The sequence below is a fragment of the Xenopus tropicalis genome, chromosome 7, assembly GCF_000004195.4.
Source record: "Xenopus tropicalis strain Nigerian chromosome 7, UCB_Xtro_10.0, whole genome shotgun sequence".
Lineage (NCBI taxonomy): Eukaryota > Metazoa > Chordata > Amphibia > Anura > Pipidae > Xenopus > Xenopus tropicalis.
In genome coordinates, this window is record NC_030683.2 from 96,833,058 (window position 1) to 96,855,766 (window position 22,709).

Here is a 22,709-nt window from a genome sequence, read left to right on the forward strand (position 1 = left end):
AACTTTTTTTTACAGTAGATTTAATTACCTGTTTTTGATTTGTTCACATGGACATCTTTTGCCTATGGAAAAAATATATAAAATTATTTTATTTACTCTTAGTTGAAAGAACAAAGCTTGAATCTTGAGCTTTTTAAGTACTGTACATATGAAAATATCAGGCCTTTGCTTATATCATCAGCAGTCTCCATGTGACACTTGTTGGGTTCTGTAAAGTCACTTACCAGAGCCATTTCTGCTTTGAATCAAAAAACCATTATGTGACAGCTCAGAGTGAGTGTAATCACATGGAAAATAAAAACCAAAAAAACCCCAACCTGATTTTCAGCATTTGCCTTTGGATACTGGATATATTATAATCACCAGAGAACACAGAGGCCATGAAGCCAAGGAACAACTGAGTACCTTGCCAGTTTGAACCTCAGTTTGGATCTCTTTTAAGGCTGCCAATTGTTCTTGAAGAGCTTTGATCTCTTCCTTCTTCTGCCTTTCCGCTTCTTCTGCCATTTTCTTTTTCTGTGCCTGTTAAAAATAGAAAAACAAAAAATAATTGCTGTAAATTCTGTGAAATCACTATGACAAGACAGAATGATGTAGAGTTTTATAATTGGAAACCCAGTAGCTTCTGCATAACACATTTTAAAGTAAAGACACTCTAACTATTATAAAATATTTTTATATTGAAACTTAGAAATCCACCGAAAAACAGTGTTCCTGAAAACATGGCGTGCTAAAAATGAGATTTGCAACATTGCTTTATTCATTTTAATTCAAATTGCATTGATCATTTAGTTCTTATGAATGTCTTGGCCCCTTGTTCAGTGTAGGCTAATACCCTAACACCAGGCAATTTTTTACCAGTGCTGTAACCCAAAGCAAGCAATCAGGGATCAGCTATCGATTTCCAGCTTGTAATATGAGCTATTTTATTGGGACATATGTTATACGGCTGGCTGTTCATGTTTGGGCAGTAAAATATGGTTGGTTACTGAGATGAGTGCTGTGTAGATACTATTGCTTTATGGGTTACAATCTGTTTTGTTGTCACTATTTGCTTTAAAGTTTACTTGCTGCTACAACAAAATTACACAAACTTCAGAACTGTAACTGCCAGCATCCTGGGTACTGTGAGCTACAGTTCAGCTAAGCAACACAGACAGGCTCCAGCTGAGATAATCTATTTCCTTAATGGTACTGGCAGTTGTGATAATGCATGTTCTGCAAAATCACAGGATGGGGTATTTTACTCTAGAATATTTACTAATATAACTACCCTGGCAAAACAGGAAAAAGCCGGGCATTTCTACATGGTTTTAATTCCACCACGAGTGCTATATTATGTTTAGCAAAAGCCCAGAAGTCTCTGGAACTATTTGGCACCTACAAATGAGTATATTGATTTACATAAACCTCTATATATAAGAGAAGTGTGAAAAGTACTAACAAACTGGGTATCAGAATTTTAAAGGAACCATGGAATAAGCGCAATTAAATAATTTACATCTCTAAAAATAATATTTTATAAAACTAAACTCTCCAACATTATTAAAAAGTGTAAAGAAATAGTGGGTTACATGTTCATTTACCTGCACCATAATAAGTAATTTTCTCTGTTTAAACTCCTAAAGCCTATGGTATAGCAGGCTTTTCGACATCCATAGCGTTCTTACGAAAAACTAAAGAGGTGAAAATGCCCTACCTTACCTGTAACTGAGGATGGCAGTTCTGTAGTGGTCACTGCATATCCATAGAATGTAAGTTGCAAATCTGGCATCAGTTTGTGAGGTTAGGACTGGCATTCTATAGTCACTTGCTTTCAATGTGCACCTTGCAAAAAGACTAGTCAATCTAGTTGCAGATTGGTTGCTTTGGGTTACTGGGTTACTGCAGTTTTACACCTATATTGTTAAAGAGCCCCATTGTTTGATTTGAATTTATAAGGTGATTTTGCCTCTTTAAAATCTAGTATCCATTTTCTATCATTAGAGGAAAAAAAACATGGCACCATTGCTAGCAAACATTATGTGCTTTGTTACTATAGAAACAACTTGATTGAAAAAGGTTTTTTCTTTTCCAGATGAGGACAATATGAGGGAAATAAATCCACTGGGGAGATGAAGGAACAAGCACAAACAAGGCAGAGCAAGCTTCCTTGGATCTGCAGGCCAATAAAATCATACAAAAATGAATGTTGTGCTGAAGTCTATATGCGAGCCTGGCCAAACTCAAATTGTGCTCAGATTGAGTTGCAGATTGAGAAGGGAGCTCAGTTTTTCCGGGAAACCAGTTCCAGAATCTGGGTATAATAGAAAAGCTACAGTAAATGCTCAAGTATTAGCTGTACTTGCGCTAATTAAGCACTATGGGTGTGTGTAATTAGCAATGCAAAACATACACTCATGGCTGGTTATGACAGTAAGTAACTAGTATGTCCCCTAATACATAGTGTGCCATGTAGCATCTGTGCTATAAAGATAGGTCATCACAATTTTATTAGCTTTAAACACACACACCCTTATGGGGCCTTACACATGGGCAAAAGCCTGCCGAGAGAAGAGAACTGTTTATGATGTTGTTGCCACTTCCATGGAGACACATCTAGACTCCATGTGGGCTACAGCCCTGTAAGGCAGATTACACAAGCAACCAGTTTGCTACTCTCACAATGGACTAACCAATTGCTGAGGTGACCTGGGGCGTCAACAGTTATCTAAATTATAAATTCATTTAAAATTTTAATTTGTTTTACATTTATTTTTAAATGTAGTTGTTATATAATCTACAATTCTCTGGATGTTATATATTAGCTGCACTGCTGGTCCTGACTCTCAAAGCAAAGTAGAATAAGCTGGCATATTAACAGACTCGGGAAAAGCAAGTACGGCATTGTGGAAAATGACGTTTTGGCTAAAGGACAGATAGCTTTTGCTGTATCGTCTATATCAGAACCAGAAGTGCAAACAAATGCTGCCTTTAACTGAAAAATAAACTTTTACCATAAATTTTTTCTTAATTTATATTGGAAAGTTGATTAAAATCAAACTTTTATTAGGTAAAAATTTTTGTTATGGGTTTTTATTTCCTTATATTGAGTGTATGCCATAGTTACACTGAAAAATGCAGCCTTGAGCAATGAAATTTGTCTGGTCAATGAGGAATCCCTACAATTTTTTTTTTTTTTAAATTAAAAACAGTGTCATACAGGGAGACTTTCTTCATATGATAATTCATACAAAATGGCTCAATTATGATAAACAGCATCAGAAGTGCTGAAGTGCAAAGGAGGGTTAACTTGCACCGCTTAGAGCCCATATACTTGGCATTTGCGCCACTGCCCATAGTAGTGTCTTGCATCCTTGGCACTGCAACTGTTTGTGAGATATATTGGTGGGACACTAGTCCTAGCTAATGAAGAAGCTGATCCTGCTGGGACACAACATATAGCACTGTGAGAGTGACATGTTGCAAGACACAGTAAGCAAACACTCTTCGTTGATACAAACATGGAGACAAATTGAAGCATGTGTTATATAATCATTTTTGTACAGAGATTTCATGATTTTTCTTCTAGCTTTTGAAATATGACAGATGAGGTGTGGTTGGTGGCTAAGGGCAGGATGATGGCTCAGTGAGTAGCACTCACTGGCGTCCTGAGTTCAACCCCAGCCAGGGCACTATCTGCACAGAGTTTGTATGTTCTCCCTGTGTTTGCGTGGGTTTTCTCCCACACTCCAAAAACATACAGGCAGGTTAACTGGCTTCAGACTAAACTGATCGCAGTGCGTAAGACTGCAATAGGGATCTTAGATTGTAAGCTTCTCTGGGGCAGGGACTGATATGAATGACTTATCATTTTTGTAAAGCGCTGTGGAAACATGTTGGTGCTATATAAATAACAGAAAATAAATAAATAAAATAATTGCTGTCTCCAAAGTGTGCTTCAGAGTGAGCATCCAGAAGCACCATGCTGATAAGGGAAATGTTTGTTCTAGATGCCAAAAGGAGAACACAATAGCCTACTAAATTATTTTCACATGTTAAACATTAATATTGCGTTACCATTCATTTAGCTTATATTAAAGGCCATTAAAAGGACTAAAGCCCAACAAAAGCAATTAAAGGAGAAGGAAAGGGTAATAAAGAGTGAATCCCCATCTAGAGGAATACCTCCAGTGGTGTCATTGGTGCCCTGAAGTCTCCTCATATCCAACCTGTTTTCATGATCTAAAGCCACATGAAAAAAAACCTGCTTAGTTCCCTAATGTTCCATAATTCTACGCTCCTGCACCAAGACCAAGTCCAGCATACACGAGCAGTTAAGAAATCCAGAGGGCAGCACATGCGCAGAAGGAAGAACTTGTGAGCGCGCTTTCACAGAACAGACCTGGAGCACTCACCCAAAAAGTTCCTGCAAAGCCTTCCCACCAATGAGTGCATACCTTGATTGGTTGCTATGGTGACGCACAAAACACAGAAGCTTTGTGCGTTTTGCGGTGCTGTGGCATTTTTATGATGTTTAAATATCTAAAATGGTGGACACGTTGGAGGTTAAAAATAGAAATGGGACACATGATCTCTATTTTTTTTTTTTTTTTTTAAAAAGGTAATGATTAAGTAGATTGTCCTTTAACAACCATTAAATTCTCCACCCTGCATATCTACATACCTTAAGCTCGCTGTCAGTTGGTCTGCCGTCTATTTTGGCAAATCCCTCAAACAGAGTCTTGTATAAGATGTTTTTTCTGGCAGAGGAATCCTCTGTAGGCATATACTCTAGCACTTGGCTTGGGTGTTGCTTGTAGAGATAAAGTATAATCTGTACGGCTTTATCACGGACCTCTGAAATGGTGTATTCCAAAGCGCCCACTGCAAACTAATATATGAAATAAATATAAAAACAGAACACAGAAAAAAAAATATAGTTCCATAGCAAAATTAATGTTATATAAAGTGCTGTTTAAATTGCTGGTGAGATTTAAAAAAAAAAAAAATGAAAACTAAAAATTACAAGGAAAAGTTAAATCATTAATACTGAATATATATATATATAGGTCTCAACTGGAACTGAAATGTCAAAATTGTCTGTTCATGCTAAAAAAATAAATAAATAAATATATATACCGTATATACTCGAGTATAAGCAGAGTTTTTCAGCAGCAAAAATGTGCTGGAAAAGTAAGCCTCGGCTTATACTCAAGTATATGTACCTTGCTGGCATTCATATTCGGCTGATGGGTCTGCAGTGGCTGTGGGTGCCGGATTGGGCCGCTCCATCTCTACAGCTCTAATGCTGATGGGTCTGCAGTGGCGACTCTCTCGGTGTCTGTGGGTGCCGGATTGGGGCACTCCCCGTCTATGGGGCGCACAACCCCCCCCCCCGTGGACGTGCGTGCGCTGAGGGGTGCGCGCATCTGAGCGCTCATACGTCCACGGGGGGGGGTTGTGCGCCCCGTAGATGGGGAGCGGCCCAATCCGGCACCCACAGACACAGAGAGAGCCGGCACTGCAGACCCCAGTAGTGGTGACAAATGGTACAAAATAATGGCACAACTATGCGATTGGACGCGCACACAGCACAAACATGAAGGGACTGCACACTGCATACGATTGAAGCACCGAATGATCCGACGGGAGCGCACACAGCAGCATGGCAAGTACTTGATAAGTATGGCTGCTTCCTTAGCCTTCCCAAACTTGCTTTTGTCTGCTGCTGTTGCATTTTTCTTTTTTCTTTTCTTTTTTTATCAGCAGTGTTGTAACTCTTCAAGACAGGAGGGTAAAAGGGTCCTCCATCCACCTTTCCCTAATCTGCAGCTGCCAGCATGATATATATATGAAGAGTTTACAGGGGGTCACGATGAGTGTCCTTTTATTATTTATTTGATTATTGAAACTTAGTAGCAGTAGCAGCTACATTTCCCACCCTAGGCTTATACTCGAGTCAATACGTTTTTCCAGTTTTTTTAGGTAAAATTAGGTACCTCGGCTTATATTCGGATCGGCTTATACTCTAATATATACAGTATATCTCTCTCTATATATATATATATATATACAGTGGTGTAAAAAACTATTTGCCCCCTTCCTGATTTCTTATTCTTTTGCATGTTTGTCACACAAAATGTTTCTGATCATCAAACACATTTAACTATTAGTCAAAGATAACACAAGTAAACAAAAAATGCAGTTTTTAAATGAGGGTTTTTATTATTTAGGGAGAAAAAAAATCCAAACCTACATGGCCCTGTGTGAAAAAGTAATTGCCCCCTGAACCTAATAACTGGTTGGGCCACCCTTAGCAGCAATAACTGCAATCAAGCGTTTGCGATAACTTGCAACGAGTCTTTTACAGCGCTCTGGAGGAATTTTGGCCCACTCATCTTTGCAGAATTGTTGTAATTCAGCTTTATTTGAGGGTTTTCTAGCATGAACCGCCTTTTTAAGGTCATGCCACAACATCTCAATAGGATTCAGGTCAGGACTTTGACTAGGCCACTCCAAAGTCTTCATTTTGTTTTTCTTCAGCCATTCAGAGGTGGATTTGCTGGTGTGTTTTGGGTCATTGTCCTGCTGCAGCACCCAAGATCGCTTCAGCTTGAGTTGACGAACTGATGGCCGGACATTCTCCTTCAGGATTTTTTGGTAGACAGTAGAATTCATGGTTCCATCTATCACAGCAAGCCTTCCAGGTCCTGAAGCAGCAAAACAACCCCAGACCATCACACTACCACCACCATATTTTACTGTTGGTATGATGTTCTTTTTCTGAAATGCTGTGTTACTTTTACGCCAGATGTAACAGGACACGCACCTTCCAAAAAGTTCAACTTTTGTCTCATCGGTCCACAAGGTATTTTCTCAAAAGTCTTGACAATCATTGAGATGTTTTTTAGCAAAATTGAGACAAGCCATAATGTTCTTTTTGCTTAAAAGTGGTTTGCGCCTTGGAAATCTGCCATGCAGGCCGTTTTTGCCCAGTCTCTTTCTTATGGTGGAGTCATGAACACTGACCTTAATTGAGGCAAGTGAGGCCTGCAGTTCTTTAGATGTTGTCCTGGGGTCTTTTGTGGCCTCTTGGATGAGTTGTCTCTGCGCTCTTGGGGTAATTTTGGTCGGCCGGCCACTCCGGGGAAGGTTCACCACTGTTCCATTTTTTTGCAATTTGTGGATAACGGCTCTCACTGTGGTTCGCTGGAGTCCCAAAGCTTTAGAAATGGCTTTAGAACCTTTACCAGACTGATAGATCTCAATTACTTTTGTTCTCATTTGTTCCTGAATTTCTTTGGATCTTGGCATGATGTCTAGCGTTTGAGGTGCTTTTGGTCTACTTCTCTGTGTCAGGTAGCTCCTATTTAAGTGATTTCTTGATTGAAACAGGTGTGGCAGTAATCAGGCCTGGGGGTGACTACAGAAATTGATATTGAAATTGAAAATTGAAATTGATAAACCACAGTTAAGTTATTTTTTAACAAGGGGGGCAATCACTTTTTCACACAGGGCCATGTAGATTTGGAGTTTTTTTTCTCCCTTAATAACGTAAACCTTCATTTAAAAACTGCATTTTGTGTTCAATTATGTTATCTTTGACTAATAGTTAACGGTTTTTGATGAGCAGAAACATTTAAGTGTGACAAACATGCAAAAGAATAAGAAATCAGGAAGGGGGCAAATAGTTTTTCACACCCCTGTATATATTGCCTGATGAGTGCTAATGACTAAATAGAGTGCACCTGTGTGTAATCTAATGTCAGTACAAATACAGCTGCTCTGTGACGGCCTCAGAGGTTGTCTAAGAGAATATTGGGAGCAACAACACCATGAAGTCCAAAGAACACACCAAACAGGTCAGGGATAAAGTTATTGAGAAATTTAAAGCAGGCTTAGGCTACAAAAAGATTTCCAAAGCCTTGAACATCCCACGGAGCACTGTTCAAGCGATCATTCAGAAATGGAAGGAGTATGGCACAACTGTAAACCTACCAAGACCAGGCCGTCCACCTAAAATCACAGGCCGAACAAGGAGAGCGCTGATCAGAAATGCAGCCAAGAGGCCCATGGTGACTCTGGACAAGCTGCAGAGATCTACAGCTCAGGTGGGGGAATCTGTCCATAGGACAACTGCTGTTCACAAACGCTGTCCATCTAATCTGACTGAGCTGGAGCTGTTTTGCAAAGAAGAATGGGCAAGGCTTTCAGTCTCTAGAAGTGCAAAGCTGGTAGAGACATACCCTAAAAGCCTGGCAGCTGTAATTGCAGCAAAAGGTGGTTCTACAAAGTATTGACTCAGGAGGCTGAATAATTACGCACACCCCACTTTGCAGTTATTTATTTGTAAAAAATGTTTGGAATCATGTATGATTTTTGTTCCACTTCTCACGTGTACACCACTTTGTATTGGTCTTTCACGTGGAATTCCAATAAAATTGATTCATGTTTGTGGCTGTAATGTGACAAAATGTGGAAAAATTCAAGGGGGCCGAATACTTTTGCAAGCCACTGTATATATATATATATATACGTACACACACACACGTTAAGAATAGAGCTAAATGTAAATCACTGGGTTCAGTGCCTTCAACTGTAACCAATGACCTTGGCAGTAGAAAAACTTCCTTATGATAACAGCGTAACACAAAACAAACACTTCAGATTGTGACTCTATTGGACAACTGCAATTCTGCAAGTGTGGCCTGGCTGTGTTCTTACAGGGGCTACAATGTGCAGGATTCAGCAGGTGATGGTGGTCTAATAAGGGAAAGATGTTTGTCCCTTCTGTGTGTGGGAGTAGACTGCGCATTGTTTTTCTGGCATTGCTGCCTCTAAATGTAAATGCTTAACACGTCAGAAAATGTGTGTCTAGGCAAAGTGTCTAACCATTACTTTTTTAAGCCTCATTTCAGTATCAAACAAAATGTTTTCCATTGGCCTCTTTTTATTTAAAAAACATATTTGCCTTTTGTCTGAATTCTGCATTCCTTTCAGGTGTTCTCTTTTGTTTACTATATCTCCATATGTCTGTATATCTTATAGGTGTTTTACATACACTGTACATGCATATAGTCTGCATTTACATACACAGTATAGCAGGCCCAGACTGCCAATCTGTGGATTCTGGCAAATGCCAGAGGGGTTGCTGTAAGATGCCATAGTCAGTCACTATTTATTGGGCTGGTGGGGGGCTGTTTGGGCCTGTGTGTGCTTAAAATGCCAGGACCTTTTCTGAATCACAGTCTGGGCCTACTGTATAGGCAAAAGTATCTAGCATGGGAAATAGATGTGCACTACCCAGAATGAGGGGCAAACGATATGTATATGTCAGAAAGGATGGCATTGATTTCTCCTTATTTTCATTTAAATAGCAAAACATCTGTTTTCAAAACAGATTTTCTGCTATCTGTTATCCATATTTTAAGCTGACTTTATTATAATGCAAACACACAATTTTAACAAGGGTAGATAAGACTTGCATTGCATTTTTATGGATAGTAGGCCCTTAAAATCTTGGCTTGGGACTGACAAATATAACGTAGGCATGATTTTGTATTTTGCTGTATTCAGCTGGCTGGAAACCATCAGTTTTGGGAGTGCTGAAAATACCATGTGTTAGTAGAATAAATATGGCCACTGCTTTTTTTTTTTTTAATCAAAATTGTACAAATTAAACCCCTGTGGCACTTACCTTCATTACATTGTCAACCGTAAATCCAGAACTTTCTACACCTAACTCCTTCAGCAGGTTCTCCAGAAGGTCCACTTGGCTCTGGGCCAGACGAGAAGGCATTGTTGGCTTAAGTGGCTGAACTAAATGAGTTGGAATAATTTGCAGTGGCTTAACCTCTTTAAAAAGCGCCATCTCCTACAAAAACAAACAAACTGTTTTTAAAGAGAGAAACCTCTATGCTGAGATAAAATGAAACTACATCAATACACTCTAGCCAAAGCCAACATTTATAGCGATATCAGCAACCCACCTTTCCCCATATCCACGTATAGTGCAGCTCAGATTAAAATTCACAATAATACTTTTGTTTGAATCATGTGTCCCACAACAAATCCCCAATATTTTATACACAGAGTATGTTAACTCAATAACTACAGTATCCCTAGAATATTGGCTTACCTTTGTGCCACTCAGCAAGAAATAAAAGAGGGCTTGTCAATTAGTTACAGGTTAGAAACATAACTGGTTGGTATAACCTCCCCTGAGGGTATAATAGATATGTGTGTGTGTATACAGAGGCAAATTTCTTCTGGACCTCGCTTGACCAAGTTGGCAGCTAGACATCTGTATTTGACCAAAATGGTTACCTTTATGATATGAATACCTGATACTTGGGGGAGACCGTTCACATGTTTATGGAGCAAGGAAGAAAGCCTAGAGATCTGTGCACCAAGTAATGTGTGTGGTCTATGCAGGTCAAAAGCAGGGCAAGGACCCCCACCTTATCCGACCATTAGGTAAATTGACACAGAATGTTCATCAGATATTAGTAGCTGTTAAAGGGAAAATATAGGCCCCCTTTTTGACATGAGCTAATTCAGTTGACTCCCTCTACTTTTCACAGTGGGAGGTACACAGATTCACTGGAAAGCAGAGGTAAGAAAGCAGTTGCATTACACATTAGGGGTAGGGGGTAGGGGGTAGGGATCTGGTGCCAGCAAGCACAAAAAAAATAATAAAATGTTTGTGTGTGTGTGCGCGCGTGCATGTGTGTGTATGTGTATATATATATATATATATATATATACACACACATTAATTAATGTACACATTCATTTCTGAAGGTTTAGATAGTGTTTATTCTGCTTTTTTACATAAGCCTAACTGAATGAGCTAATGTCAAAAAGGAGGGGTATATTTTCCCTTTAATAACTGCTAGCTGGGTTTTCCTATACACCATACAAATGTTCCAATAAAAACATGACAAAATATATGAAGCAGACATTTTACAACTCAGTTTTGAATTTTGGTTGAACTGGAAATTTTGAAAGTGAATGTCTAACTAATTTGAATGGTATGCATTATCAGCAGTGTCACATGTTCTTAGAAAAACCAACATAAAAATAATATATGCAACAAATCTGTTTTTTAATTAAAAAAGACTTAAAAAACTATAGTAAAATGTTTGCATTAAATGCTTTACTAAAGACATTACTGGTATTTTTTTTTGTCTGGCACAGTATGGTATGTCATGTCTAAGAAGCACAAACGTGCATCTGTAGTGGTTTTCACCATTTCCTTTCAAGTGTATGATTACGAATCCCTTGTGCAAGAGCCAAGTGCTGCCCATGAAATAATCATGTACCACCAGGAAACAAGCAAGGGCCTGAGGCTTTCATAGGAAGCTTATTAACTCTCTACACATCTGTGTTCAAAGAAAATTGTGCACTTTTTTTTTAAGGCTGGATGCAGAAAGCAGTAAATAAAATGTGATGGTCCCTAATGGCAGTGAATTAATACATGTACACAAAGTGTTACTGTTCTGCTGGATATGCTGGGCTGGAATATCACATAGGCTGCGGCAGCTGCTCTGAGCATGTACTTGTCAGAACAAGGAATGTATTGTTCAGAAATAACTTTTTAGAAATATTTTAAAGCAACATTTTCCTAGTGGCGTAAAGCACTTTTAAAGACTTAATATAGTATAGAACTTCTTTCTCCCCCAAATCTGTGGGAGTTTTTTTTCCGTTGCTGTTGATGTTATTACTTTGAGCTACAGCACTCTTGTCTCCTAAAGGTGATCTCCATGCACTAAACAATATTTCTGCATAATGAAAATAAAATTCTAAACCACTTTCAAATATGCATTAAAATGTGTATTGGTTTAAAAAGGGGTTATCTAATCCCTTTTTACCTTAAACATAAAAAGCAAATATTTCTATGCAAAAAAAAATGCAAATTCTCTTGTATTTCCCCAAAGGCTACAGCACTCATAGCTAGATGGTTGTATTTGTAGATGTTTGTCTTTTCGTGTGTTTTAGTCTATGGAGACTGCGCCTGAAAAATAAAGTAGCAAGGCATATTCCACCCGATATGAATGTACCACCCAATGTGATCCAAACTAGTTTGGTGGGTTGTTAAAATAGAACTAAACCATAAAAATGAATATGACTAGAAATACTATATTTCATATACTTAACCTATTGCACCTGCCTGTAACAGTAATGATACAGGCCTCCCAAGTTGTCACATAAACTCCCCATATTGGATTCTGTTGGAAGTGTCAGTGACACTGCACATACTCTGCAAGCAGCTTGTGAGAAGCTACATTTAGGGGTTATCGGAACAAAGGAACTTATGGGCATAAGAAGTGTGATTCAATTTGGGAGTATATACCAAGTTTGAGAAAGGGACAGGAGTCCTGAAACGTCACATGTATTTTTGTATGCTGCTTTTCCTTTTTTTTTTTTAATACAGAGGGATGATTTTTGCATATTTAAGGAGTGTCAGTGACTTTTGTTTTGAATGTGTTTTACCCCTGGCAAGAGTTTGACACCATGCACCCAGAGAAGAGACAAGGTGGAGTACTGCAGACACATTGGGGTACTGTGTATAAATGGAAAAAGAGCTCATTAGAGAGCATAAAATGTGGCATAACAAAATTAGTATACTATTCATTAGTAGCAAGTCAGTTTTGTGTGTAGGTGCAACAGAGAGGGAGTATATTGGCCTTAGGTCGATTGGACCCAACAGGGCCCTGCACCAGCGTAAACAGCGGATAAAAATTCCCCCAGCATATATAGCTGCCCAACCCGCCCACAACTACAATAGGCACAGCCCCCAAACCTGATAGGCCCAGTCCACCCCACTGCCTGCAGATGCCAGGCAGGTTACCTCCCCAAACCTGGCCTCACTCCTGGAATGAGAGGACGGGGCTTGCTCAAAGAACAGATACCCTGGAATTGATGATACAGAAAAACACTAGCCAGGACTGTGAGTTGTTCCTTTGTGTGTGCATGTATGTGTCCATGTGCCCATTTTTCCTTCCTCTCTCTTTTGCCCTATGTGCCCCTATTTTCTCCCTTTCTATATATGTGTCAGTAACCATGCTTGGGGGCCATATTGTGACATGGAATGTTGGGGGTCAATGGGCCAAGAGCGAGAAAGGGGAAAAGGCAGGGCATTATTTACATACCCAGCTTTGGAACCCCATGCCAGCCAGCAACACTTTGTCTAGGGGGCCCCAGCAAAATGGTCCCATTTGGGCATGTGTAGTAAATCAGCAGAAAAGATGGGGAATTACCAGGAGGCATCTTCAGAAGCACAGATTTCCCCTGCTAAAGGGCTATGGTTGCCTTGGGCTTCTCTTGGACATTTCCACTCTTGGACATTTTTTTGTTACAATTGTAAATAAAATGCAAGCTATTTGTGGTATGCTTATTCCAGCTTTTTCACGTTATTCAGTTCAGTAGGCTATGCTTATGCCTCAAACAGTGCCACAGATTCTCAGTTGGATTAACATCAGGGCTGGGAATTGGCCAGTGCAGGACATTTACCTTTTTGTTGGTAAGTCATTGTAGTATTATTATGCCTTGTGTTTTGGAGCATTTTCCTGCTGAAAGGTGAACTTTCTCTCAAGAATCAGTTTTTAGAAAACTGTAATGTGTTATTTTTCAGTATTTATATATACTGTATTTTGTGCAATACATTCTTCCATATATATTAACATAGTGCTCAGATAATGCAGATGAAAGGAAGACAAAGAGCATTACACTAGTTTAAAAGATGAATAAAAGATGGTCTGAATAGAATAATAATGATAAAAATTTAATTTGGCTGCTGGGGTCAGTGAACCCCATTTGGAAGCTGAAAAGAGGCAGAAGTGGAAGGTAAAAATTAAAAGCTATGATAACCGATTAAAACGTTTCTAATAATGGGCCATTTTATAATGTACTAAATGTTAAATTAAATGTGAACTACCCTCTAAAAGCAATGCCCAACATTTCTGTGCAAGGTTATCCTTTATAGGAAAAATAGGTCCACATGACAAAATAGTGAATGTATTTATACCACTGTTCCACAGTACCTCAACCTCAAAGGGGCAGATTTATATTTCCACTGACACACACCACATTATTTACAGAACACTTAAATCTTTTATCTCACATACCCTGTGTTTGGGCAGGAACATCAGCTCCTCCTTATGGGGCATATGTGGGATTTAGGGGTGATACAATACTTGCCCTGATGACAAATTCCACACAATGGTGCCTGCCTTCCTGTTTGCTGTAATGCATGGACAATTATGCAATCAAGGTTTAACTGATTTACTGATTAAGTAAAGTTTATTGTGCTTGATTAACATGATGGAGGAGGATTTAGACTTATTACACAGGGTGATAGGTCCCCTTAAATAGTGCCAAAGGTCCCATAAAGTTCACAGTCCACATGAGATTCCAAAAACCATACATAAATTGGTTTTACATTGTCCATAATTCCAGGTGCTATGCATAAGTAAGCAAGACATGTCCGCTTCTTTTTGTTTTATTTACTACTGTGTCACAATATACAGCAGAACCCCAATTTTATGTTTTCCATAAATTGTTATGTTGCGTCAAAATGGCATACATCGTTGAAAAAAGTTAAAACCGGGAAAGAAAAGACACAGATACCCTGAATGGGACAGTGGAAAAACAAAGTAAATTCAGAGAAACAGAAAGATCTGGGGACATAGAATTGAGGTCTTACTGTAACATGTTTTGTACACACTTCAGAGTGCCATGTTTGGTCTACAGAAATGTATAGATGGAAGCACCTGAATGCTAGATACATAGCAACAAAAAGCAGAGAACTAGAACTAGTGTTTTTTAAACTACAAATTTACCTCTCTGTAGATGCAGGCAAAGGTGATGTACTGTGCTAGCCAGTCAAAATGTTACAGGGTAACCCTTTTGAAATAAAAAATAACAAAAGTGGTATAAAGGTGATACCTATGGTTATCTTAGTTAGCCAATAAAGGTATCACCTTTATACCACTTTTGTTATTTTTTTTTATTTCAAAAGGGTTATCCTGAAACATTTTACCTCTTTGGAACTATCTAAAAGCAATAAACAAATATGTGGAAAAACAGGCAGATATAGCATTTTATTTTTACAAACATAATCAATATTTAATATAGTATTAAACTATGAGTAAACAAAATGATAAACATGCTGAAGCTTAAGGGTTGGTTCACCTTTGAATTCACTTTGAATATGTTTTAGACATTCATATTCTGAGACAATTAGCAAATGGGCTTAATTTTTTATGGTTTTTCAGTTATTTAGCTTTTTTGTTCAGCAGCTCTCCATTTGGTATTTTAGCAGCTGGTTGCTAGGGTCTTTTTAACCCTAGTAACCAGGCAGTGGTTTAAATGAGAGATGGGAACATTTATAGCAGAGGGCCTGCAAAGAAAGTTAAGTAATAAAAATTAATAATAATAAAAATGTAGCCTTACGGGGCATTAGTTTTTGGCAGAAGAGAAAGGTAAATAATCAAAAAACTATAATAAATAACGAAAACCAATTGCAAATTTGCTATTCTATAACATACTTAAAATTAATGTAAAGGTGAACCACCCCTTTAAGTAATATGCGACTTGTAAATGTCAGGCTTATATTAACGTATTTGCTATTGTACCTGAATAAAATTGGACGAAATCAACCTGTGCCGTGCAGTGGAGTCTCCGGTTCTCACCAGCAAGTCTGGGAGGCATTTTTCTACACAGTGGGTGGTCTCCCCTTTGCCGAGTTTGTGTTTAGGAATATAATCTGTGATTATCATTTTAAGTAGTCTTAAGGAAGCCTGGAAAACCTGAATTACAGAAGTAATATATAATATCAAGTGTTATAATGCAAAATGTCCTGTAAATCCTCGAAAAAACAAACGTTCACAAATTCCCTTTTATGCTAAAGTAAACAGCATTTAATATACGTGGATAGTTAAAAATGTAATCAAATGCACCCAAAGAAGCACTGGCAGTTGAATAACAGTCAGCTTTTGCAGAAAGTTTCCATTAACCTTCTCTATTTAACCTTAGTGATGAGAACCTGCCAGGTTGGCAAGGGGCAATCTTCCACATGGATACTGAGGTACTTTGCTGCCATCAGACTGTATGCAGACAATATACTGGCTTCTGAGGATAAAGTTGGTCAAACTAGCATCCCTGCCTGATGTCAATGTATCTGCAACCATGTCCCAAAATTCTCTGACAAACTGAGACAATACTTGAAATAAATCCCCAAAGCACTAAAGTGCGTGGCAGTCTGAGCAGAGGTAGAAGATTCAGGTAGTGCAGTACCATCTGTATATCAGCTCAAACACACTCTTTGTTGTGGTTGTGCATACTAAGGTTTTACTGGTCTTATACCATATTGTTTGACACAAATATTAGTAATGTCGGGATAGATTTTCTACTCAAAGACTACTGGTCTCAAGGTCCCAATAAGGAATCATGGGGCCCCATACAAATAAATTACCAATTATTAACCACTTGGCCACCTGGGCCCCAGAGTAGAGTGCCCTGCCAGCAAGTATAATGGTGCCCCACTAAAAAAAAAGAAGCATGTGAAATTGTGCAGATTGGAGAATTCAGTATACTTTTTTATTTTCTTGGAATTGGATAAACCTCATTCTTTAGAGGGAGGGGGGGGGAACTTTCCTAAAAACAAATATATGTTTCAGTTTATTGGGGACCCTATTCTTTTCCCAGAGACAAAAACTTTGTGCTACAGTTGGAGGTGGGTGGGCAAGAGGACCAATTACTTATTTTTCACTGCAAATTCTGCCACTCAGCTCTTTTACTATGTGTGTGCTTTTTTAAATTTGTATATGAACTGGAAAAAGTACCTCAGATCACAGTCTGGTAAATGATATGATTAATGGCATTAGAATGTGAATGTTCTATACAGAGTACTCCTAACAGAAATGCGAGAGGTTACGCACCAGTCCTGTCACTATGAAAGGCTTAAGTGTACCTCAGTGCTTGGGTATTTGCCAGAAGCATGTGCCAGGCACGGCCCATAAACGCGTTCCTCTTTCCCTGCCTCAGTGTAGCTGTTTAAGAGGAAACTATGACAACAATTTGGCATTTAAGGTATAAAAATCATCTGAAATATACTGGAAAAAGTGTTTTTTGTGCTGCCGCTGTCATGAACTTGTTTTATTTGCATACTGAGGCACACACACAACAAATTACCATGAATGTAAATTATTTGGTACTTTCATAGAGAATGGCCACATTTTAAATATGCAAGATCTATGTAACATTATCACATCAAGGTCTACCGCCATACATGTTACACTGCCATAAGAAATGAAATTATTGCATAACACAGAGAGAAAGCTGACAAGGTTTATTTAAATGAATTACAATTTCTTATAAATAATAGGAGGTATTTTCAAGAGTTTAACAGATGCTGTACTACTGAAATCTATTTGTCACCAGCTAAAGATCCTTGAACAGACTGCAATCTAACATAAAGGCATCCCTGTCATTCATTCTGCCTTAAGGTCTTATTGAAAATTTTTTTGCTTGTTTGATTGCCAGTGAATGGTTTAAAGAGGTCCCGTGAGTTTTCCCCTGCCTTTTGTTTGCCCTTATGTTTTTCCTGCAGCTGAGCTAAAGCCAAATTCCATTTTCCACACCTTAGTATTTCCATGTCCATATTTACATTATTCTAGAATTCAGAAGAATAGTCAAATGCACCAGAAAAGATCTAACCAATTCCTGAACTAAATACGCCATCTTATTTGCCAAGAGAAAAAATCCCTAAAAATCATCAAGTAACAATAATAAAAAAATCACATAATAATGCAATAACTGCAATACAGTTTGGAGTTTGTCTCAGCCAGGCATTCAGATTCAAATCCTGCAAGATCTGAATTCCAGACTGGGAATCTGGGATTCTGTGCATCCCTATTATGTGTGTATGTCTTTTTGTTTGCATGTAAGTAAGATTCACTACTTTCTTCTTTAACAAAAGAAAAGCAAAAGCAAAATGTGGAGTTTACTTATAACCCCAAACACAAACACAGGTTATAATGAATTACCCCATTCTTTACCTCCAAAGATCACTCAACCACTGCCCTCTTTAACCTTTCATAAACCCACATTTTGTTTAAATTCCTCCATTGTCCTACCCTCAACAATCTGCTTCCTGGTTGCTGGGATCACTGAGCCTTGAAAACAGAAAGGTAAATCCTTCAGACACCACAAAGAACACAAAACAAAGGCCAACTTCAGAGTAAGACCCTTCTTGAAGTACCTGCCAACGTCTACATAAAGTTGCACAAAGCACTGTGATTAGTACAAAGGACCTTTCTATGAACAAGAGAGTAAGGAACTATTAGTGCACTAACGTTACATATATCAGTACAAACATAAGATGCATAAACAGTACTGAGCCATTTCGTTTGCCTTTCAGTGCAGGTTTTACATACAGTGCAATAAACAGAGGGCTATGACGTTAGACACAAGCTTGCTATTCGTGGGCCCCTATGTGTTTTCCCAAGAGCATCTGTAGGCAATTAAGATATCATCTCAATCAAACCATTTCTTGACTAAGGGCTTTTTCCACTAACTAGTGCATTACTCATCCTTTACACATCCATTGTTAGGGCTCTGTTTGCAGAACTACATTTCAGAATCAGAGAAAATAAATTTAGGGTATAAGAGAGCTCTTTGTATAAAACAGGAGGCATGACAAATGCAGAGTCTCTGAAGAGATCAACTCAGACATAGGCGTCCAACAATTTCACCATGGCAGCTAAATGAAATAACAATGCCCTGCTTTGCAATTTATTGATTTAATTACTCACTCAGTCTCATTAAATGCACTCTGGCAGCCTCAACTTGGAAAATAACACAGCAATTTTGTCCAACCCTAGCTTTAGCAAGGGATCTACTAATATTACAGCTTCCTTTATGCACTGCAAAGTTTTCCAAAATCATCAGCAATAGTTTGTTGCCGGCATTTGTCAATGAACACATGCAACTGTAAACTAATTTTTGTCACATGATACAATATTTGCATTTCTATAAAAAAAAAAAGAAAAGGAAACATTCCTGAATCAACATTTTCTTAGCTCTTAGGCAAATGGCACATGTCCCATTTGCTCTGCTGATGACAGTACACCTCACTGACTCCCTTTCCCCAGCAGAAGTAAATAGAACAGGAGAAGCTGCTTAGTGTAAACTTATGAATCATTTTTGGTAATGTGCAAAACTTATGCTACTTACTGAAGTAACTTTGTCTTTGATGGCACGACGAACAAGAAACATAGCAGCTCTGAGCAGATTTTTCAGGTCATCCTTTGACATTCCACTTGCAATATCTGCCAGTTTCTTTGACACTGCAATTAAAGCATCTTCTCTATAGGACCATGTTTTGGAGTATGCTCCTGCAACCTAAAGAAATAGAGAAAATATTGTAATCATTATACTGTTATGGAATTTCAATTTGAAAACATATGCCAAATGTCAATACATGCAATTGCCATAATTTAATTAGATTATGTTGGGCAGGTGCATTGCCACTCCCTGCAAGTACAAAGAAATGCAAATGAGCATGTACGAAAGAAAGTATCATTTATAAATTAGTCCATTTTAGCAAGCTGCCTCAATTGCAGATTGTATCATGAAATAAACCAAGTACTTTTTACTTGTTGAGAACCAGGCTAGCATGAATCCATATTTATGGCAAAATAATAACATTGGTTTGTCTTTATTTTTTATTTAGTAGTCTTAAGGAATGCTTTTCACCATCCTTTATACAGAAAGCCCCAACTTTTACAGATTATACATCATTATACATTTTAGTTTACAGTGGTCCATGATGCAATATGAAACCCAGTGTTTACACAACTGCGTTTTGAGCCCTTAATGGTAACCATAGTTGCTCACGGGGCTCTTCCAAAACGGCAGTGCCAAATCACAAGATGCACACCACTTACTTGCCTGAAATTTACCTTAGCACTTATCAGTAAACAGCTGCCTGTAAGAGTGCCTGACACGGTCTCTGTCGATATAGCGATGTGTCTTAAGTAACAAAAAACAAGACTTCAGAGCCATGTTAAACGCTTTTGTTAAGCAACTACCACTGGCAATTTCATTGCAAGTCTCTGGGAGGAGAAAGTGTCTTGTGTGCACTTATAATCTTAATTGACAGACTGATTGAGCTAAGTAAATTTGTATTTTTGAAAAGTTTAATTTTTATAAAAAGATATATTGTGCAACAGAAAACTACCCAGCAATAATTAGAAATGCATAAAGAAAAAAAATAAAAAAGAGAAATTTGAGTGTCTGCACAATAAATGCATAAGATGCTTTTATTACCACTGTTTTCTTAACCTTAATTGCTTACCAAAGCTTCCCCAAATACTTCAATAGCAAAGCCAGCCTCTCTTAAAGCTTTCTCTGTAAGTGGCTCTGGTTCACCGGTGATTCTCGTTCTTGGAGTATCAAGAACTGGCTCCTCATTTACCTCTGGCTCAAGATAACTAAATGAATCTTCTTTGTTTTTTCTCTGAGCTGGAAGAGGTCTTTCATCATAAGGCAAGGCATCAACCTGTAAAAGTATAATACAAGATCTGAACACACATTTTTGGGAAAGGATTGGATGCCTCAAATTAAAATAATGGCCACTTCTAGGGAAAAACAACTGGATAATATGTTCATCATACTAAGGTGCATTTTTACAAAGGTGTATAAAATATTTCACACCAAAAAAACAAAAAAGGTACAGAAACTTTAAAGCTTCACTGCTGTCCTTGTTTCACATTCACAGAAATATTACATTACAATAAGTTAATCATCAAGCATATTTACAAAGATGTTTTTTATGCCAGACTAAAACCTTAAACCTGGAGTAATCCATTAAAGTCAATATTTGGCAACATTATCCTTTCCAACCTTATCAAGCTTTTTTCAAGCTAATGCCACATTAGACTGTTATACTGTATACTACACATTTGCATGGCACAGCTCTATATCTACATGATTTTACATGGTGTACCAAAGTGCTAAAGTGGCAATGTGTACAGTAGTTTTAAATACTCCCATATACAGTAAGACTCTTTTGTAAATATTGTCCAGAGGGGACTTCTGGCTACCCATAGATGGAGGTATCCATTTTTACTTACTTATAAAGAAAATTTCATTTGCTTTGGTTAAACGGTTTTGTAAAGGCAGTATAAAAGTGTATACATTACAGTTTGCAGGCACACTTTGGGCCCCTCTAAAAGTTATTTATATAGGGCCCCCTTGATAAGCACAAGCATGCCGTACCAAGAATTTGCCCACACCCCTTGTGTGTGCGATATAAAGAGATGATGTTACTCTATATTAATATATATTTATCTTGCTTCTTTGTTTCCATAATTTGACCTTTATATATTTTTATTTAGGGTGTGAGCAATTACAACACTATAAATAGTGGGAAGAGGGAGAAGCAGACGGGGCCAATTTAGCAACTAGCTATATCAGTACCCCTATATATCAATTAATACAAGGGACAGAGTGATTGGATATACCACAAAAACTGGGAGAGCCAGAGCTTTTGATGTACAGTTCTGGGCACAGGCCTGCCCTGATATTAGGTTTCAATTTTCCTCTAAGCATTTGACAAGTGCTTAATGTGTACCATCCACAGAATTCCCAGCAGTATTTTAGATAATACATGCAAACCTGCAACCACAGGACAAAAATCCATGTGAAATGAAACATCTTCCATTTGGTTTTGTCCTAAGTGTCCAATCTCCTAAATAGGAGAATAGACACTTTCATGTTGGCAAGTTAATTTTACTAATTAAAGATCTTTAAGCTGTTCTTAGAAACAATAATAGTAAATGTGGCCTTAGTTCTGCATTCAAAAATGAAACAATATATTTCCAACAAACATTTATATTTGGAGCCACCAGAGCTGGAGAGGCAGCAGGAGGAGGTGAAGGAGAACGACGTGACTCTAAGATTGGTTTGGGAGAGAGAACTTTTGGCGGCTTTTCCGTCACGGCTGGCTGTTCTTTCTTTGGCTTCTTTTCTGTACTTCTCTCCTTCTCTGGCTGTGGTGGTGACAATGCTCTATGCTGCTGTGGGCTGACTGATTCAATTGGATCCAGAGATGTCTCAGAGCCTCTTCGTATCTGACAGAATAAAAAAAGAAAGTAAGTCATGGGACTTTAAAATGAGTATTTACAAGGAACCATACACGTTAAATAGTACTGAAAATATAAGGTAATAAAATTAAAAGCTTAGTTAGGTTATCCATTACAAACGATGTGGACTCACTGAACCTTAAATTACAACAGGTGTCCCTTAAAATAATAGGCTGCCCCTTAAAAAAATACAGATCACCTCTGCATTTCAGGACCTGAATAAAATTACTATTGTAACCATGTGCCTTTTATGGTCATGGAACTAATAAGCAATTAACTTTCTTTGTCTGACATTCAGTACTCTGATAAAAACTAATTGCTATTTGGTTGCTACAGGTTCTGCTGGTACAATGTAGGAGCTCTACTACACAATTACAAAGTAAAAATTCCTATATAATCTTAATCTGATTTGACAGATAATTTACATACACAGATGATAAAGTACATGGCTGTTACCTTCTTGTCCCAGATAAAGGAAAGACACACTGAGAATTAAGTAAGCTCAAAAAAAGCCATGTTTCCATTATTCTTACTGAGCAAGCAGAGATTTTATCCCTACTCATCATTCTTCCCTTG

At 38.1% G+C, this 22,709-nt stretch overlaps 1 protein-coding gene across 4 annotated transcripts in view; it reads right to left on the reverse strand.

Moving 5' to 3' along the window:
* Positions 1–22,709, reverse strand: part of cep104 (centrosomal protein 104kDa) — a 67,845-nt gene that overhangs the window by 29,264 nt on the left and 15,872 nt on the right. For all 4 annotated transcript variants that reach the window (XM_018095994.2, XM_018095996.2, XM_012967336.3 and 1 more), the window contains exons 9-16: positions 21,879–22,121; positions 20,345–20,548; positions 19,222–19,389; positions 15,621–15,794; positions 9,680–9,856; positions 4,667–4,873; positions 406–522; positions 29–62 (exon numbers count right to left, since the gene is read on the reverse strand). In XM_018095994.2, the coding sequence (XP_017951483.2) occupies positions 29–62; positions 406–522; positions 4,667–4,873; positions 9,680–9,856; positions 15,621–15,794; positions 19,222–19,389; positions 20,345–20,548; positions 21,879–22,121 (1,324 nt within the window). The remainder of the gene's footprint in view (positions 1–28; positions 63–405; positions 523–4,666; positions 4,874–9,679; positions 9,857–15,620; positions 15,795–19,221; positions 19,390–20,344; positions 20,549–21,878; positions 22,122–22,709) is intronic.